Source organism: Wolffia australiana, chromosome 14, assembly GCF_029677425.1.
Source record: "Wolffia australiana isolate 7733 chromosome 14, ASM2967742v1".
NCBI lineage: Eukaryota > Viridiplantae > Streptophyta > Magnoliopsida > Alismatales > Araceae > Wolffia > Wolffia australiana.
The window spans coordinates 14,658,915-14,676,377 of NC_135848.1; the positions used below are offsets into that span (position 1 = coordinate 14,658,915).

Sequence of the window (17,463 nt, forward strand, 5' to 3'; positions counted from 1 at the left end):
AGATACACGAAGAGTTCAACAACATCGATTAATACAGAAGAGATCTACATTTTGTCCACATCTGACAAAGGCCTCACCGTATGCATTCTAGTGACCACAAGAAATTATCCCCCAAATGTTTTCCGCGAAGTAATGTCTCTTTATCTAGAGTGTTACACCTAGAGTGGGGGAAGTAGCCTTTGTCAACAGGAGAGCCTCATCAAGAGCTTTGTTTTTCTCGTTATGTCTTTTTTGTCTCTTGTATCTCTGTTAAGTGTACACAGCCCATTTGTTTTTGGGCCCACTATGTAGCCAAATAAGACTAGGGGGGCCAATGGAAAAAGATTATTTTCCCTTTTCCAAAAACCCTAGCCGACGGAGCTCAACTGTGAGAAAGAGAGAGTCTTCATCGTGACATGGTACCAGAGCTTGGGAGATAGGATGCTTAGTGTCCTCCATCCTGGTTCTCTCAACGGTGCAAGAGCTCTACTCGAGGCAGAGGCTTCATCTTTCGTCGACACATCACAGCGAGGGAAGAATCCAGGCTGCGGCAAAGGCTAACTGAAGCCTCGTCGAGAACCCGCATTGGGTATCTCTGGACGATTGAACGGTGCCAAGTCATTCGACGCTTCACAGGTAGGCGAACAAGCATCTGACTTGATTCTGTACAAGACATTCTCAACACAGGGGACTGTCTCTTCAATAGGGCCGCAGAATCAACCAGGACGTCATCGTTCAGACTACTGAAGTTGGACGAGAGACTTTGAACCGGGTAATCTTTCCTATCATTCCTGAGACAGACAAGTTTAATGGCTTTAATCTCCTTGATTGGAGCGAGTATGTTGAGATGGTTGTTGAGAGCAGAGGACTCGATGATCACCTTACACATAAGGTTAACCCGAGTAACTCTAGATACAAAGCCTGGAAGCGTTAAGATGCAAGTCCATCAGTGGTTGCTGAGCAGTATGGTTGGAGATCAGTTTTGAAAATATCTATATCTGAAGATGGCGAAGAAAATTTGGGATCATCTTCAGAAGAGTAATGTGAAGAGGAGCCACACCAGGAGAATATTTGAGCTTGTTACTGAGGCAACCACCCTGGTGCAGGGTGAGATGTCAGTGGCGGAATATGCAGAAGAGCTTCAAACTCTGTGGCTGGCAATTGATCATTTTAGACCAATCAAAAATCCTGAGGAGTGGCAGTCAACTTTACAAGGTCGGATGTTCAGATTCCTGAAGGGACTGAACAAGGAATATGAAAATTTATGGAGTCAAATTCTCAACCGTGAACATGTACCCAACCTGGAAGAAACTATCCAGATTGTACTTGACGAAGAAAGTCGCATCAAGTTAATTCCTGGCAGTGATAAAGATGAAACTCGGGCAGGGTTCTTGGCAAAAACGAAGCAACAGAAGGGAGTACCATCAGGACGCGAAGGTGCAAGCGGAAAATATGATAAGAAGCCGGGGGAAGATGCTCCAAGTCAGAAGGGCCAAGGTGGTAAATATAAGTCTAACATGCAGTGCTCCTATTGTAAGAGGAAAAATCACACAAGGGAGCATTGGTGGATTTTAAATCCACATCTCAGACCTGTTCAAGCTCATGCTGCTGATGCTAAAGAAGCAGATTCTGGTGCTGGGGAAGGACAAGTAGACAGTGGAAGAACTATTCCTATCGAAGATTATGATAAATTGAAGGATGAATTTGATAAGCTGAAGACTATGATAAACTCTACATCTATGGCCCGAGCAGGTGAGACAATTTCTTATTCTTCTAATATATCTTCAGACTGGATTATTGATACATATGCCACAGATCATATGACTCCCTACTATTTGAAGTTCCATAGTTATGTTCCTTATGAAGGGAGTAGACAAGTGTTTACTGCAGGAGGAGAAATGTTTCCGATTACTGGTGTAGGCAATGTTAAAATTGGTGATCTGGGTATTATTAAACAAGTCCTACATTTTCCAGGCCTTCGGGCACAGCTCATATCTCCTCAGAAACTCGCTAAAGATTTATATCTCATTTTTACGATGACGTCTGATGGGTGTTTTCTTTGTGACAAGGCCAAGAACCTGAAGACTTCATCTTTTAAGGAGAAGAATGGGCTGGTGTACGTGAGCGATCTTGTTGGGGAAGCTGACATATCGTCTCAGACATCCATCATTTGAACTTTTGAAACTCATGTTTCCTGTGTTCTTTAAGAAAGTGAATTCTTCTCATGTTTCTGATATGATCCATTGAAGGTTTATGTCTGTATGCGGGCAGGTAACAGGCCTGGCAAGCTAGCACCGGCCCGCAATGCCTTTTCCCCTACTTAAGGAGGGCCACCGGCAAGAGAAGAAGCAGGCAATCAGAAGTAAGGTCTCACTTCCCACTCCTACCTCCCTCTCCGGGTTTTCCTCACCTCTCCTCTTGTGGTTTGTAGGTCGACGCACCCTCCTCAATGCGGAGCCAACAGCCCTGCTCAACCATTCCAGTTTCTCCTCTTCTCTACCCCGGGAATTCTCCTCTTCCTCTCTTCCCCCTCCCTCTACTACTTGCTATCGATCAGATCAGTTTGAACTATCTCAATTGAAATTGTTGAATAACATTGAGTTACACGATACGTTCCGAATAGGTTTGTATCAGTTTCATGTGATACTTGTCAATTTACTAAACATATGCATGTATCCTTTACTGGGAGAGGAGAACTGATACGATCCTCTAACCCCAAAGGGTATCTTAGGAATTTAGCCCGTTAGGGGCATTTTCGTCATTTCATGTTTAGGGTAGATTGCTTCTTTTTCTTATAAGTATGTGTAGCCCTCCCTTGAGGAGGGCAGTCAAGACTGAAGGTAAGATTGGCCTCTTGGCTCACTATCTTAATCCTCTTCGTCTCGGTCCCCTCCCCTTGACCGTCCAGCGATCCCCTATCCCGTGATCGTCTCACCGGAATCTTCAGCCGGCTCCCCTCCAATCCGATCCCTACTCTTGTCGTTCGGTTCTCTTCTCGTCTCCGACGATCCCCATCCCCGCGATCGTCAACCCTTCACTGCGTCATCAGGCGGCTCATCCCTGGTCGATCCCTGCCCCATCTGTCGACCCCTCCTATCATTCCCGTTTCAACTCTCCTACCCCGAGAACTTCTACCTCGCCTCGTCCTCCAACCACCTCCCAATACGAACCTAGATCAAGGTCCGTATCAAGAACAAAGTACACATCCTTTTTCTCTCGTCCATGGTGATGTATAGGGTCCATCCTCAACTACAACTTTGATGGTAGCAAAGTAGTATCTTATACTGGTTGAAGACTGTACTAGACTAACATGGGTTTATTTATTGAAATCCAAGTCTGATGTTGCAAATGTAATTGGCAACTTCTTCCACATGGTGAAGAATCAGTTTGGTATCTCTATTAGACGACTACTGTCAGACAATGCTAAGGATTTTTTTAACAAGACTCTGTCATCCTTATTTGCTCAGGAGAGTGTGGCCCATGAGTCATCTTGTGTATACTCCACAACAGAATGGGGTAGCAGAAAGGAGGATAGGTCATGCAACTACAATGGCTCGATAATTGCTCTTACATTATGCAGTGCCCAAAAGCTTCTGGGGGAAGGCCATTTTGACAGCAGTGTATATAATTAATAGATTACCGCCAAAAACGTTGAACTACGAAAGTCCTGTAGATCTGATGATGAAATTTTATCCGCAGGTTTGGTTGAACACTGATCTGGCTCCAAGTATATTTGGTTGTACAGCATTCGTGCATATTCATAATCCAAGGGATAAATTTAGCCCTCGAGCTGTGAAATGTATGTTTCTTGGTTATTTGCATCCCCAAAATGGGTATGAGTGTTATGAAAAGGCTTCAAGGAAAATGCTGATATCAGCTGATGTTACATTCCATATAAGTTTCTTTTAATCTCAGGAGAAGGTGAATGAAGAAACCTCTGCGTCACCACTGTCTGAAATTCAGGATATAACCATGAATCATGGTCCTTCTATCATCCTGGACAAGGCTAAAATCATATCAGATGCTCGACATGAAAGACTCCCAAGGACAGAATATGATCAGGCTGAATCATCAAGCGAAGCTGGTGAAAATGAAAGTGGAGAAATTGGAAAACCAGCAGAGAAAGAAGCAAGTGACGCTCCTGATCGATCAGCTGAGATGGAAGAAGATGATAGTGGATGGCCGATTGCCTTGAGGAAAGGAAAAACACAGTGTACTGAAATGAACCTAGATCTGGGGTCGTATCTGAAGGAGGGTAGAGGACGAGGCCAGGTAGAAATTCCCAGGGTAGAGAGGTGAAACGGTAAGGATCGCAGAGGAGGCCAAGCAGAGGGGGTAGGGATCGGCCTAGGACGAGCCGCCTGAAGACACGGTGAGGTAGAGACGATCGCAAGGAAGGGGATCATTGAGGGAGAGAGGGAGACCAGACCTAGACAAAGAGGGGAGACAAGAACACCACTTCATTATTCTTCTTCTTGGCTGCCTCCAGAAGGGAAGGCATCCGTATTTAAAGGAAATACAATAATACCCAAATGACTAAAATGCCCCTGCGGGTTAACATGACAAAATTACCCCTAGGATTCTATCATTACTCCCTCCTTCAGTAGCCAGCTTGTCCTCAAGCTGGTGAGTCAGTGGCTTGTGCGGAGGGTGCTATGGGGCAACTGTGGAGGCGAACACAGTCGGTGTGGTGGGATGGAGATGATGGCATCGGTTGCTGGTGGTGACGGCGGCGGTGGAGGCATAGCAACCTGGTGATGGTGGCAGAGCAACTTGGAGATGGTGGCTCCCGGCGGGTCAGTGGGTGGCTCACGGGTTGGCCCTGTGGGTTTGCGGCGTCTTGCGGCGGGCCCATGGTTTGGCATGTGGCGGCTCCCCGGGAGTTGCACAATGGTCCGCAGGTGTCACGCGGCGAAGCCGCCGGCAGCTCTTGGCGGGCCTGCGGATCGGCTCATGGCGGTCCACTGGGCGGTGCGCGACGGGTCCGCGAGTGGACCACCGCGGGCCGCGGTGACTTGCGGAACTTGCATGAGTCCCGGGCGTGGTGTGGCCAGTCTGCGGAACTTGCGTGGCAGATCCGCGGGCATCTTGCGACGGGCCCCCAGTTTCACGTGTGTCGGCTCCCTGGGTGTCCCGCGGCGAGTCTGCCGGCAGCTCTTGGTGGGCCTGCTGGTGGGATCATGGCGATCCCCTGGGCTGTGCACGACAGGTCCGCGGGTGGACGGCGACCGGCCAAGGTGACTCCGCGGCGGTTCACCGGGCGGTGAGTACAGCTGAGACTGTCCTCCGGAAAACAGAAGGGCCAGGGGTCCCGTGGGTTCAGTCTCGCATAGGAAACCCACGGCCGGCCTGTTCACCAGGTCACCTGGTCGATTTGGATCCAAGGAAGCCCAGGGTGGGCCCAGGTCACCTTGTTCGGCCCGTTTCCCCTTTGAGCAGGCCCACTGGCTTTACGCTGGCGGGCCTTCTCGGGGTGGAATGGATCGGCCCAGTCCTCCACCACAGCCCGCCTCTCCCTAGGGCAACCTCCCTGGTCGAGGGGCCTCCAGGGCAAGCCCAGGATAGTGACCGTTGGGCCGTTGGGTCGGCGGCCATCTGGGCCGCGGCCATAGGTACCTCAGTCGTCGGATCGGCAGCCGTCAGGTCAGCCGTTGTTTGGGGCGTCAGGGCCACAGCCATCAGGACCAGGTGATGGCCGTTGGTTCGGCGGCCGTCGGGACCGCGGCGGCTGTCGGGGCCACGGCGGTCAGGCTGAGGCGGCTGCCGGGACGGCAGCCGTCGGAGCCGCAGCTGTAGGGGGTGTGGCCATCCCATGGGATGTAGATGGTATTTACTGTAAAATACCAAGTTGATGGTACTCTAGAAAGATATAAAGAAAAACTTGTAGCCAAAGGATACACACAGGCATATGAAATCAAATATGGAGAGACTTTCGCCCAAGTTACTAAACTCAATACAGTGTGTATTCTAATTGCACTGGCAGCTAATTATAATTGGGCACTATAAAAGTATGATATAAAGAATACATTTCTCTATGGTGATTTGAATGAAGAAATCTATATGCAGTTACATGCAGTTACCACCTGGGTACTATCAAGCAGAGTCTGGCCAAAAAGTATGCAACTTGAAGAAAGCATTATATGGACTTTGTTGGGAAATAGGTGGTGTGGCCTATTAGGTCCACTAGACCTTAGCCCACTAAGGGTTCCCTCTCTTAATCCCACATTTATAAATCTCCAATACTCTCTCTCTGAGCTCTATATATGGGCATGTATCCCTTCTTTTTCTAAGTAACAAAGTTCTATCTTCTTCAACATGGTATCAGAGCCTAGGTCGATGACCTAGGGCTCCTCTTCCGCATCGACGTCCAGGGCGGCGGAGGTTTTCCCCTCTGCCGCCCTGCATCTCTGGCGACCTCTTCAACCGCCGCCATCTCCTGTATCTCGTCAGCATTTTCTCTCTCCGGCAACTTCTCCAACCTCCGCCCTACACCCTGGCGACGATCTCTCTCCAACCGGCGATCTCTCTCCAAACGACAATCTCTCTCCTAACTGCGATCTCCTGCACGCTGCCATCCTAGCACATCTTCGGCGATCTCCTGCGCAGTTCGGCATCCCTATATCTTCCCCGGCGATCCCTCCGGCGATATCTCCTTCTCCGGTGATCTCAAGTTCTTCCGCCTACCATCATCTCCATCGGGCCATCTCCGGGCATCTGGCCATCTCCACCCGTCGCCGACTCGTCGGTCATCTCCGCGCATTGCCTATCTTCTCCGTCCATCGCAGTCCATCTCTGCCCATATCAGCCATCTCAGCCCATCGCCGGTCATCTGCATCTCATCCTCCAGCAGCCCTCTGGATGCCCTCCGGCCGTCCAGCAGTCCTCCGGCTGCCCGCCGCCCGTCCAGCCGACTTCCGGCGGCCCTCCAGCCCTCCAACGGCCCTCCAGCCGTCCATCCTGCGGGCCGCCCTGCTGACCGCTCGTGCCAGCCGCCCTGGCGGCCACACCGTCTGCCATGCCGGCCGCCCTTGCTGGTCGCACCATCCGACGACGACTGTCGCGTCCACGCCTCTCCGTCGAGAGGGACTTTCTCTTCTGGATCACAACGCCCAGAACCTGTTCGACGAAATGCCCTAAAGGGCCTTCGTCTCCTGGACGGCCCCCACGCCCAGAACCTGTTCAAGGAAATGCTCGAAAGAGACTGTCTCCTGGAATGCCGCTGCGCGAGAGGCCCTTTCCTCCGCCGCCAGAGCCTCCGCCTCCGCCGCCCTTGGCGACATCTGGCAGGTCCTTTCCGCCTCCACTGGCACCTCCGCCTCCACTGCCCTTGACGGCCTCCGTCGCCCTTGGCAACTTCCGGCGGCCCTCCGCGAATCTTCTCCCGCTATCTCCTGCGTGCAATCTGCATCCCTCGGGCGATCTCTAGCCTACGGCGCTCCCAGGTTAGGACTCCTCCTTCCCCTTGTTGCCGCATCTCCTCTCCACCTTAGTCTCGATACTCTCTTCCTCATCGGGGTTTGCCTTCACGTCCTCATCCGTCCCTTCTACCTTCTCTTCGTCCTCGTTCTCGGCGTCCTCCTTCTCCTCGCGGTCCTTGTCCCTCTTCTTGGCATCCTCTGGCCAGCCTCCGTCGCCATCTATGTACTCTTTCAGCTAGTCGATCTTCTCCGGCGGTCTCTGACCATCTCCGACCTTTCCGGCCGTCTCCGGCCGTTGGGCCTTCTCCGGCCTTCGGCTCTTCTCCAGCCGTCGGGCCTTCTCCAGCCGTCACCGGCCGTCTTCTGCCGCCCTAGCTTGGACGGCCCTCGTTGGCCATCCTCAGCACTACCTCGGCAGCCTCAGCTACCTCAGTCACCTCCGGCCACCACTAACTGCCTCGGCTGCCTCGGCAGACTCCTTGCGGCCCCGTCACCTCGGTTTCCACCAGATGTCTCGGTTGTCTCGGTCACCTCCGGCCACAACCGATTGCCTCGGCTGCCTTGGCAGCCTCCGGCAGCCTCGTCGCCTTGGTTTCCACCGGATGCCTCAGGTTGCCTCAGCTGCCTCGGTTTTTCCTCGGGCTCCATCCACCGCCCTCCGCCGCCTTCGGCCAGATCCGGCGCCTACGGCTGTCTCGGTCACCTCTGGCCACCACCGACTGCCTCGGCTGCCTCGGCAGCCTCTGGCGGCCTCGTCACCTCGGTTTCCACCGGATGTCTCGGTTGTCTCGGTCACCTCCGGCCACAACCGACTGCCTCGGCTGCCTCGGCAGCCTCCGGCAGCCTCGTCGCCTCGGTTTTTCACCGGATGCCTCAGTTGCCTCAGCTGCCTCGGTTGCCTCTCGTTGCCTCGGCTGCCTTGGTCGCCCTCAGGCTCCCTCCACCGCCCTCCGCCGCCTTTGGCCAGCTCCGGCGCCTACGGCCGTGTCGGTCACCTCAGGTCGCCTCAGCTGCCTCGGTTACTCTCGGGCTCCCTCCTCTGCCCTCCGCTGCCTTCGGCCGCCTCCGCCGCCTTCGGCTGCATCCTGGCACCTCCACCGTCTCAGCCATCTTCTCTTTTTCAACCGTCTTCAGCCTCTAGCCGTCCTGCGCCATCTTTCCGGCCATCCTGCTCCACGCTCTACACCGCCTACTACTCTATCACAATCTGGGCATGGATGACGAGCATCCACGCTCCAGCTTGCAGGGGAGTGTTGGGAAATAGGTGGTGTGGCCTATTAGGTCCACTAGACCTTAGCCCACTAAGGGTTCCCTCCCTTAATCCCACATTTATAAATCTCCAATACTCTCTCTCTGAGCTCTATATATGGGCATGTATCCCTTCTTTTTCTAAGTAACAAAGTTCTATCTTCTTCAACAGACTTAAACAATCCCCAAGAGCATAATTTTGCCAAATTCTCATGCAGTTTGATTAATATGGGGTACAAGCAGAGCAATGGTGACCACACCCTGCTTGTGAAATGTTTCAAGTCACAAACAATCTCAATCTTACTGGTTTATGTGGATGACATTATTATCACAGGAGATGATGAAGTCAAGAATCAAGCCTTAAGCCCAAAATTATCAGAGCTCTTTGAAATCAAAACACTCGGAAGACTGAGATACTTTTCGGGAATTGAGGTGGCCTACTCTTCACATGGGATATTTATATCACAACATAAGTACGTTCTTGATCTTTTAAAAGAGACAAGAATGGGTGGTTGCAAACTGTCTTATATGCCAATCGATCCAAATGTGAAATTGGGTATTTGTGAAGAAGAACCCTCAGTTGACAAAGGTCAATATTAAAGGCTGATTGGAAAACTGATCTACCTCAATCATACTCGACCTGATATAGCATTCTTAGTCGGGCTATTGAGTAGATTCATGGACAACCCCAGGAAATCCCATTTAGAAGCTGTCTACAAAGTAGTGGCTTATTTGAAGGGATCCGCAGGTCATGGAATACTATATCACCGCCATAGAGGAGCCGACGTTGAAGTACAAACAGATGCTGATTGGGGAGGATCACTGATAGACATGAGGTCAACGTCAGGCAATTGCTCATTTCTGGGAGGAAATTTAATTACCTGGAGGAGTAAGAAGCAATTTGAAATTTCATTCTCTAATCCTGAGGAAGAATATAGGGCATTGGTTAAAGGCATTAGTGAGACATTGTCGATCAGAAATATCCTCACCGAACTTGGGCTGTAGAAAAAGAAGCTTATGGTCCTATATTGTGACAGTAAAGCAGCAATTGATATTGCCCACAACTCTGTCCTACATGACAGAACAAAGCACATTGAGCTAAACAAGCATTGGATCAGGGAGAAGATTTACCAGAGACATGTTCTGATTACACAAGTTAGGTCTGCTAATTAAATTGCAGATGTATTTACCAAAGGACTGACGAGGACATTGTTTGATCATACACAGAGAAAGCTTGGGATCAGAAGCATCTGTCCACCAGTTTAAGCGGGGTTGTCAACAAGAGAGCCTCGTCAAGAGCTTTGTTTTTTTCTTTATGCTTTTTTCTCTTGTATCTCACTTAAGTGTACACTGCCCATTCGTTTTTGGTCTCGCTATGTAACCCTGTAAACAAGAAAAGAACAATTCTTGATAGCAAATGAAAGAGATTACAAGGTTTTATAGGAAGCCCTAATGGGCTGACTAGAGAGGGCCCTTAATGGGCTAACAAGAGAGAGAAAATAAAGACATGTAATACTCAGATCAACACTCCCCCTCAAGCTGGAGCGTGGATGTTATCCACACCCAGCTTGGAACAGAGCTCCTCAAACCTAGGGGCATGAAGCCCTTTGGTGAAGATATCTGCAAGCTGTTCAGCGGACGGAACATAAGGCGTGCAAAAATCTCCCGATTCAAGCTTCTCTTTGATGAAATGGCGATCGATCTCGATGTGCTTTGTACGGTCATGCTGAACGGGGTCATGAGCAATGCTAATCGCCGATTTGTTGTCGCAGAACAGCTGGACAGGAGAGGGAACTGGACACCGTAGCTCACGAAGAAGCTGGGTAATCCAAAGTGCTTCACACAGACCATGCGCAAGGGCACGGAACTCCGCTTCAGCACTCGATCGAGAGACCACTTTCTGCTTCTTGCTCCTCCAAGTAATCAGATTGCCGCCCAAGAAGGTGCAATACCCAGATGTGGACCGACGATCAACCACAGAGCCGGCATAATCTGCATCGGTGTAGACTTCAAGACGCAGGCCGGTATGGCGACGAAACAATAATCCACGGCCAATGGTGCCCTTCAGGAAACGGAGGAGACGATGAGCAGCATGAAAATGGCTCATGCGAGGAGTCTGCATGAACTGACTCAGAACACCCACTGAATATGCAATGTCCGGGCGAGTGTGGGTGAGATAAAGCAGTTTTCCCACAAGTCTTCTATATGGGCCAGGCTCAGCAAGCTCCTCATCCGCATCGGCACCAAGTCGATGGTTCGCATCAATCGGTGTCGAAGTAGGCTTGGCGTCCTCCTTTCCAAGCTCACAGAGAAGGTCCACCGTATACTTTCTCTGACAAATAAAGATCCCGCTGGAAGAATAGGCCACCTCTATGCCAAGAAAGTACCTCAACGGGCCAAGATGGCGAATAGCAAATTCTGACGAGATACATAGCCAGCTCAGTAATGGTCGCCGATCATCACCGTAATAATGATGTCATCCACGTACACAAGAAGAATAGCGACTCCGACGTGGAATGGCGGTAGAAAAGGGTGTGATCACCATTACACTGACGGTATCCACGACGCTGCATGGCCGCCGTGAAACGACCAAACCAGGCACGCAGGAGATTGCTTCAAGCCATATAATGCTTTCTTCAGCGATGACAACAGACTGCGGAGACGATGGCACTAAGGAAGTGTAGCCAGGAGGTAATGCCATGTAGATCTCCTCAGTCAACTCTCCATGCAGTAAAGCATTCTTCACATCATATTGTTGCAAAATCCAGCCCCGATCCGCAGCAAGGGCCAATAAGATCCGCACAGTATTCAGCTTGGCGACGGGAGCAAAGGTCTCCTGATAATCAATGCCATGTTTCTGAGTGAACCCTTGTGCCACAACCCGGCTTTGTGGCGCTCAATAGAACTGGTCAGAATTATGCTTCACAAAGATACACCCAACGGCTACCCACGAGATGCTTCGGCGGTAGAGGAACCAGATCCCACGTTTCATTGTGAGCAAGAGCCTGAAGTTCTTCCGCCATGGCCTGACGCCAATGCGAAATGAAAGGGCAATGTCCACCGTCTTGGGAAGGGAAGTGGCATCAAGGGAGGTGAGAAGGGCATGATAAGAGGGTGAGAGGCGATGAGAGGAGATAGATTCCGCCAACGGATAGAGGGGAGAGGAACGGGAAGAGGGCAGCACGGCTAATGAGGAGGTGGCAGGAGGGGTGGAGGTTGAGGGAGACGGGGCAGCAGGAGACGAAGAAGGAAGCCGAGGCTTGCGGCGAGCAAGGGTAATACCATAGCGTTTTCAGGCGGGCAGCGACGGATAGGAGCGGAGGAATCAAGAAGGTGCAGCAGAAGGGTCGAGCGCAGGAGCAGATACTGGAGGAGGCTCCACGGGAGGGACTGAGACGGCCGGAGGCGGGTCGGGAGGCACAATTGCTGGAGGAGCAACATGGAGACACGTCGGGCGGGGCCGGTGAAGAGGGACGAGGGACGAGGATGAGGAATTGAGTGGATCGGAGGGAGATGGGGACGATGAGGGTTCAGGAGAGGAGGAGGAATAGTAGGAAGCAATTCATCAAACGTGGCATCTTTGGTGACGACGAACCGACGAGAGGGTGGATGATAGCATAAATAGCCCTTTTGGGGGGAAGAATAGCCAACAAACACACACTTGATAGCACGGGGATCCAATTTATCACGACCAAGTTGGTGGTTGGGCGCATAGCATACACATCCAAATACACGAGGAGTAAGATGAGTTCGGAGAGAGAGAGAGTTGGAAAGGAATGCTGAAGATGGTCAATGGGAGTGGAGTAGTCAAGCACTCGAGATGGAAGGCGATTAAGAAGATGGATGGCGGTGGAGACAGATTCACACCAAAAACACTTGGGCACATGCATATGGAAGAGAAGGCTCCGAGTCATTTCAAAGATGTGACGGAATTTTCTTTCGGCAACGCCATTTTGCTGTGGTGTATAGGGACAAGAAGTTTCATGGATAATGCCTTTGTCTTGGAAGAAGGTGCTTAACGTGGTGTTAACGTAGTCTTTAGCATTGTCGGAGCGGCATTTAATGGATATAGAGAATTGAGTTTGGATAAGGGAGTAAAATTGAGGAATGACACGAGATATCTCTGATTTGTTCTTCAAGAAATATGCCCACGTGAATCGAGTAGCGTCGTCAATAAAGATGCATAACCACCGAGAACCGGAAGTACTATGAATAGGGGAAGGCCCCCACACATCGGTGTGAATAAGGGAGAATGGGGTCGAAGAATGAGAAGACGAGATAGGATACGTGGTACGATGATGTTTGGCAATTCGACAAGCAGTACAAACAAAACGGTCCACAGAATGGCCTTGAAAGAGTTTAGGAAAGAGACGATAAAGAGTAGCAAAAGAAGGATGGCCGAGACGTCGATGAAGAAGCCACAAACGCTCGTGGGAAGCCGAAAGGGAAACTGCCGCAGCAGCAAAAGCAAGAGAACTCGAACAAGGACGAAAAAGATAGAGCCCCTCATGCTCCTCAGCAATGGAAATCGTCCTCCCCGACACCTTATCACGATAAAAACATGAATTAGGAGAGAAGGTAAGGTCTTGTTTCAAGTCGCAAACAAGGCTAGATAGGGAGAGAAGATGATGAGTAAGGCGAGGAACATGAAGAACTTTAGATAGATGCATAGAAGAGGAAAGGGCCACACGACCAATACCCGCCACGGTGAGAAGATCGCCGGAGGCAGCTTTAACTTTGGAGGTGCCAGAAACGGGTGCATAAGTTTGAAAGGCTCGAGGATTTGGGGTCATGTGGGCGGTGGCACCGGAATCAAGAAGCCAAGTGGAAGAGGAAAAAGAATGGCCAGGAGGGGATGTAGGTGTGGGAAGACTGGTGGACATACCTGCGTGGGCCAAGGAGCATGAGCCCACGACTGGAGGATCAAGCAAGCGGCGTAGACGCTCCATCTCTTCTGGAGTGAAGCTAGCGGGCGAGGCACTAGTCGGGAGAAGACCGTACAGCATAGGCACTTGACCCGGGGGGGCACGGACGAGGCGGCTGCAGCAAGGTTGCTCGGTTGTGCGCGTTTCCGTTGAAGCTTGTAGCACGTCTCCTTAGAGTAACCTCGCTTCTTGCAGTAATTGCAAAACAGCGAAGGATCACCCTTTGGAGAATCCTCCGTCCGAGCCGTCGGACCACGTGGCAAAGAGCCGGGTGGTGGAGTCGACGATGGGCGTGCAGACGAAGAGGAATGAGCTACAAGTGCCGAAGCCGAGTTCTGGGCCTGCTGAAAGCGGGATTCTTCAACCCGCACACTGTGGTGCGCATCCTTGAAGGTTGGACCAGTCTCCCGATGAATAAGCTGAGCCCGTACAACTTCATATTCCGGGTTCAGTCCCATAAGAAACTGGAAAACCCGAAGTTGAAGAGTATATTGGCGGTCCTCCGAATGGGGGTTGGGCGGCATGTAGTAGTCAATTTCATTCCACAACGAAATGAGCTCCGTACTGTACTCCATGATAGACCGGTCCCCTTGACGCAGGTTAGCGGCCCGATGTACCAATTCGTACAGAGTCGCAATGTTGTGCTTCTTGGAGTGGCTCTCAAGTGCTGCTTCCCAGACCGCCCGAGCCGACTCTAGAGACATGAATTCACCTTTAACACTAGGTGAAATACTGTCCAAGAGCCAACGATGAACTACCCTCAACGCCCAGCCAGTCATAATACTTGGGATCGGTCCGAAGGTCCGTCTTCTAGAAGATGGCGCATGAGACGCCCTTAAAGTTATCTGGGCGATCTGGCGCCATTGCAGGAGATTGAATCCAGTAAACATACCATCCGGAGGCATCCGAGGCAAAGAGGATGGTCCAGAGGAGGAGGACGACCAATTCCCGGGCTCGAGAGGCACCGCAGATGCATGTGGCGTAGATACCGGCGTCGAGTCTGGCGTAACAGAGGTCTGGGCTTCAACCGGGTTCATCATGATGAAAGCAGAGTAGACCACAGTTAGAAGGCGCGAACGACGAAGCCGGGACTGCAGGCGCCGAGACGCCGGGCGCCGGACGGAGCGGACGGCGGGTGCCGGACGTCGGCGCGGGGGACGCCGGTCGCCGGGCGTCGAGCCGAGGGCGCGAGCCGGCGCGAGCCGGAGGGCGCGAGCGCGGCGGCGAGCCGGAGCGGGCGCGAGCAGGCGCGCGAGCCGAGGGCGCGAGCAGCAGCGGGCGGACGCCAGAACGGCGAGCGCCGGGAGGCCCGAGGCGAGCGACGGCGAGACCGAGCGCGAGATCAGGCGGTCGTGAGAACCGCCGAAGATTGGAGTGCAAGGTCGAGCCCAGGAAACCCAGATTAGGGTTAGGGTTAGGGCTCTGATACCATGTAAACAAGAAAAGAACAATTCTTGATAGCAAATGAAAGAGATTACAGGGTTTTATAGGAAGCCCTAATGGGCTGACTAGAGAGGGCCCTTAATGGGCTAACAAGAGAGAGAAAATAAAGACATGTAATACTCAGATCAACAAACCCCATCAGAGTATTTGGGCCGATGTAAAAGAATGATTTTCCCTTTTCCAAAAACCCTAACCGACGGAGTTCAGCTGTGGGAAAGAGAGAGTCCTCATCGTACAGTCTTAAAATCAGAGATGCCAGAGACTTGGGACCCACTGAATAATCAGAGATCTTATGGCAACTGATTAGAGTGAAAATTTACCTTAAGGTCATGAGCATCAATTTTATGAAGGTAAGCACAGATATCCCCATCAAACACAAGAACCCATTAATTGAAGCAACCTGGGATCCACTGAAGAACTTCATTAACCAAATTCCAGACTTCTCATTCAAGGTAGTCAATTAACTTTGAGTGAATAATGAAAGTTTTAGCCCTACCATAACAAGTTGGCTGGAATCAATTCATTAGTAAATTAAAATAATATGACATTACATGGGAATACGAGGATCTGTAAGCTTTCTGTCCCGCAGGTCTTCTAGTGATAAAAGCTGCAGCACCAAAAATCAAATTATTTATTCATCATAAGAATTAGTGCAGATGCAAAAATAATCCTTACATTGTCAGGATGCGGCACTTCAGGCATCTTGGCTTCTTGATGCTCAAAGCTAGATTCTTCTTTCTGCACTGACCAAGAATTCAAAAGGCGGGAAAATCTCCAAAAAATATTTCTATATTGAGCACAACAACGAAACCCCAAGTGGTGGACAAATCGCATGAATTAGAAACATATGATAAATACATCAAAATAAAGAAACAGATACAGCATTTTTAATGTTTTACCTGAAATGATGCAAGCAAAGAAAACACCACAGTTCCTTTCTGGGTGGCATCCACTCTCCTAATAGCGAAGCTCTTTCCATCCCGTAAATGATGAACTTGATAAACAGTAGGAACTAGAAAAATGAGGATGCCAAATTTAGAAAGTTGATAATAGAAATTAATTCTACATAAGCATGTGTAAAGGAATCAATGAGTAAACAAGAAAAGCACTTTAACCATGTTGAGCAGACTAGAAACCTGTTTATAGAAGGGCAAGGACTTTAAAGAATGTCGTAGTCTAGGGCTCTGATAAGTTCCATTACATATCTGAGAAAGTGGAAGAGAATGGCAGGAAGGAGCTCAGACTTACCATGTAAACTTCGCACATGCCACTTAAGGTCCATAAATAAAAGGGATAAACGAGATGCTCAGGTACGAAACTCAAAATATGTCAGATCTGAGACAGGTGTGTTGCAGCTGAAGGCTGAAGCAACGGAGAGATCATCCCAGTGCATGAGGACAGGCGAGGCAATTGATTTGACACTCCCTCACAAAGTCCAGTTTTTTCCTCTCACCGTTCTACCTCTGTACTACTCTCCTACTGAAATTTCTGTCATACTGTAAATCAGATTTTTTAAAAAAATAAATTTGTTCATCGGATTTTAATAAATTCCTCAGGCTATCACTGCATCTTTATTTTTTCAGCTAGAATTTAAAATTTTCAAGCCTACAATTAGTCATAAATAAAGCGGGAAGTATCAAGCTCTCACAATTGAGTTTTGATCATCGGTCGAGTGCTTTATTGTGACTGTATCAATGATTTACACCATAGCAAAACCAGATACATTGAGAGAAAATAAATTCTTCATAGAAAGCATCAACCTCTTTACAACCAATGTGCATGCCCAAGAGACCCTCACCACACAATCAACACATACAAATAAGCATTTTCTTAGTCTATATCTCTGTCATGTGGCAGTGAAGCTGGTGAATTATTGTACAAATTTGCTAATTGGCACAAGGTAGAATATTGGGTATCCGGGGGGACAGCAAGAAAAACTCTTCATTATGAAACACATTTTTAGTCAGAAGGAATAATAGGTAGAAGTAATAAAGAACTATAGTTAACAATAGCATCATCACTCACGTAGAAGAGATATAAACGCAAAGATATCATTACACAAGGATTAGAAGTTCATGTAACTGATACGAAACCCAGCCGGGATCGTATCGAAAATGGGTGACCCCGGGCGGAGTGGACGTCGCCGGTGGGTCACAAGCGGTCGGAGGAACGGCGGAGTGGACGTCGCCGGAGAACTCGACGGAGTGGACATCGCCGAGGGAGAGAGAGAGACTACTAGAAGCCAAAAAACTTAATGGCTCATGTTCTGCCCTCCAACAAGGAGGGCTACATACTTAAAGGAAACCTCAAGGAAATCTAGAAAGACGATAATGCCCCTAGGGGCCTACTGAATCCTAACAGTAACTTAATGTACAATCATCCCACCTCGAAAAAATTTTCAAATCCATCTGAAGTCTATAAAAAATCTGAATGAACAAAATGAAATACAT

At 49.9% G+C, this 17,463-nt stretch overlaps 1 protein-coding gene across 1 annotated transcript in view; it reads right to left on the minus strand.

Annotated features, from left to right (window-relative positions):
* The window catches only part of LOC144712515 (acyl-CoA thioesterase II), a 57,183-nt gene that overhangs the window by 6,706 nt on the left and 33,014 nt on the right, over positions 1–17,463 (minus strand). Inside the window, exons 10-12 of the mRNA XM_078586807.1 lie at positions 15,913–16,025; positions 15,689–15,751; positions 15,565–15,620 (exon numbers count right to left, since the gene is read on the minus strand). Of these exons, the coding sequence (XP_078442933.1) occupies positions 15,565–15,620; positions 15,689–15,751; positions 15,913–16,025 (232 nt within the window). The remainder of the gene's footprint in view (positions 1–15,564; positions 15,621–15,688; positions 15,752–15,912; positions 16,026–17,463) is intronic.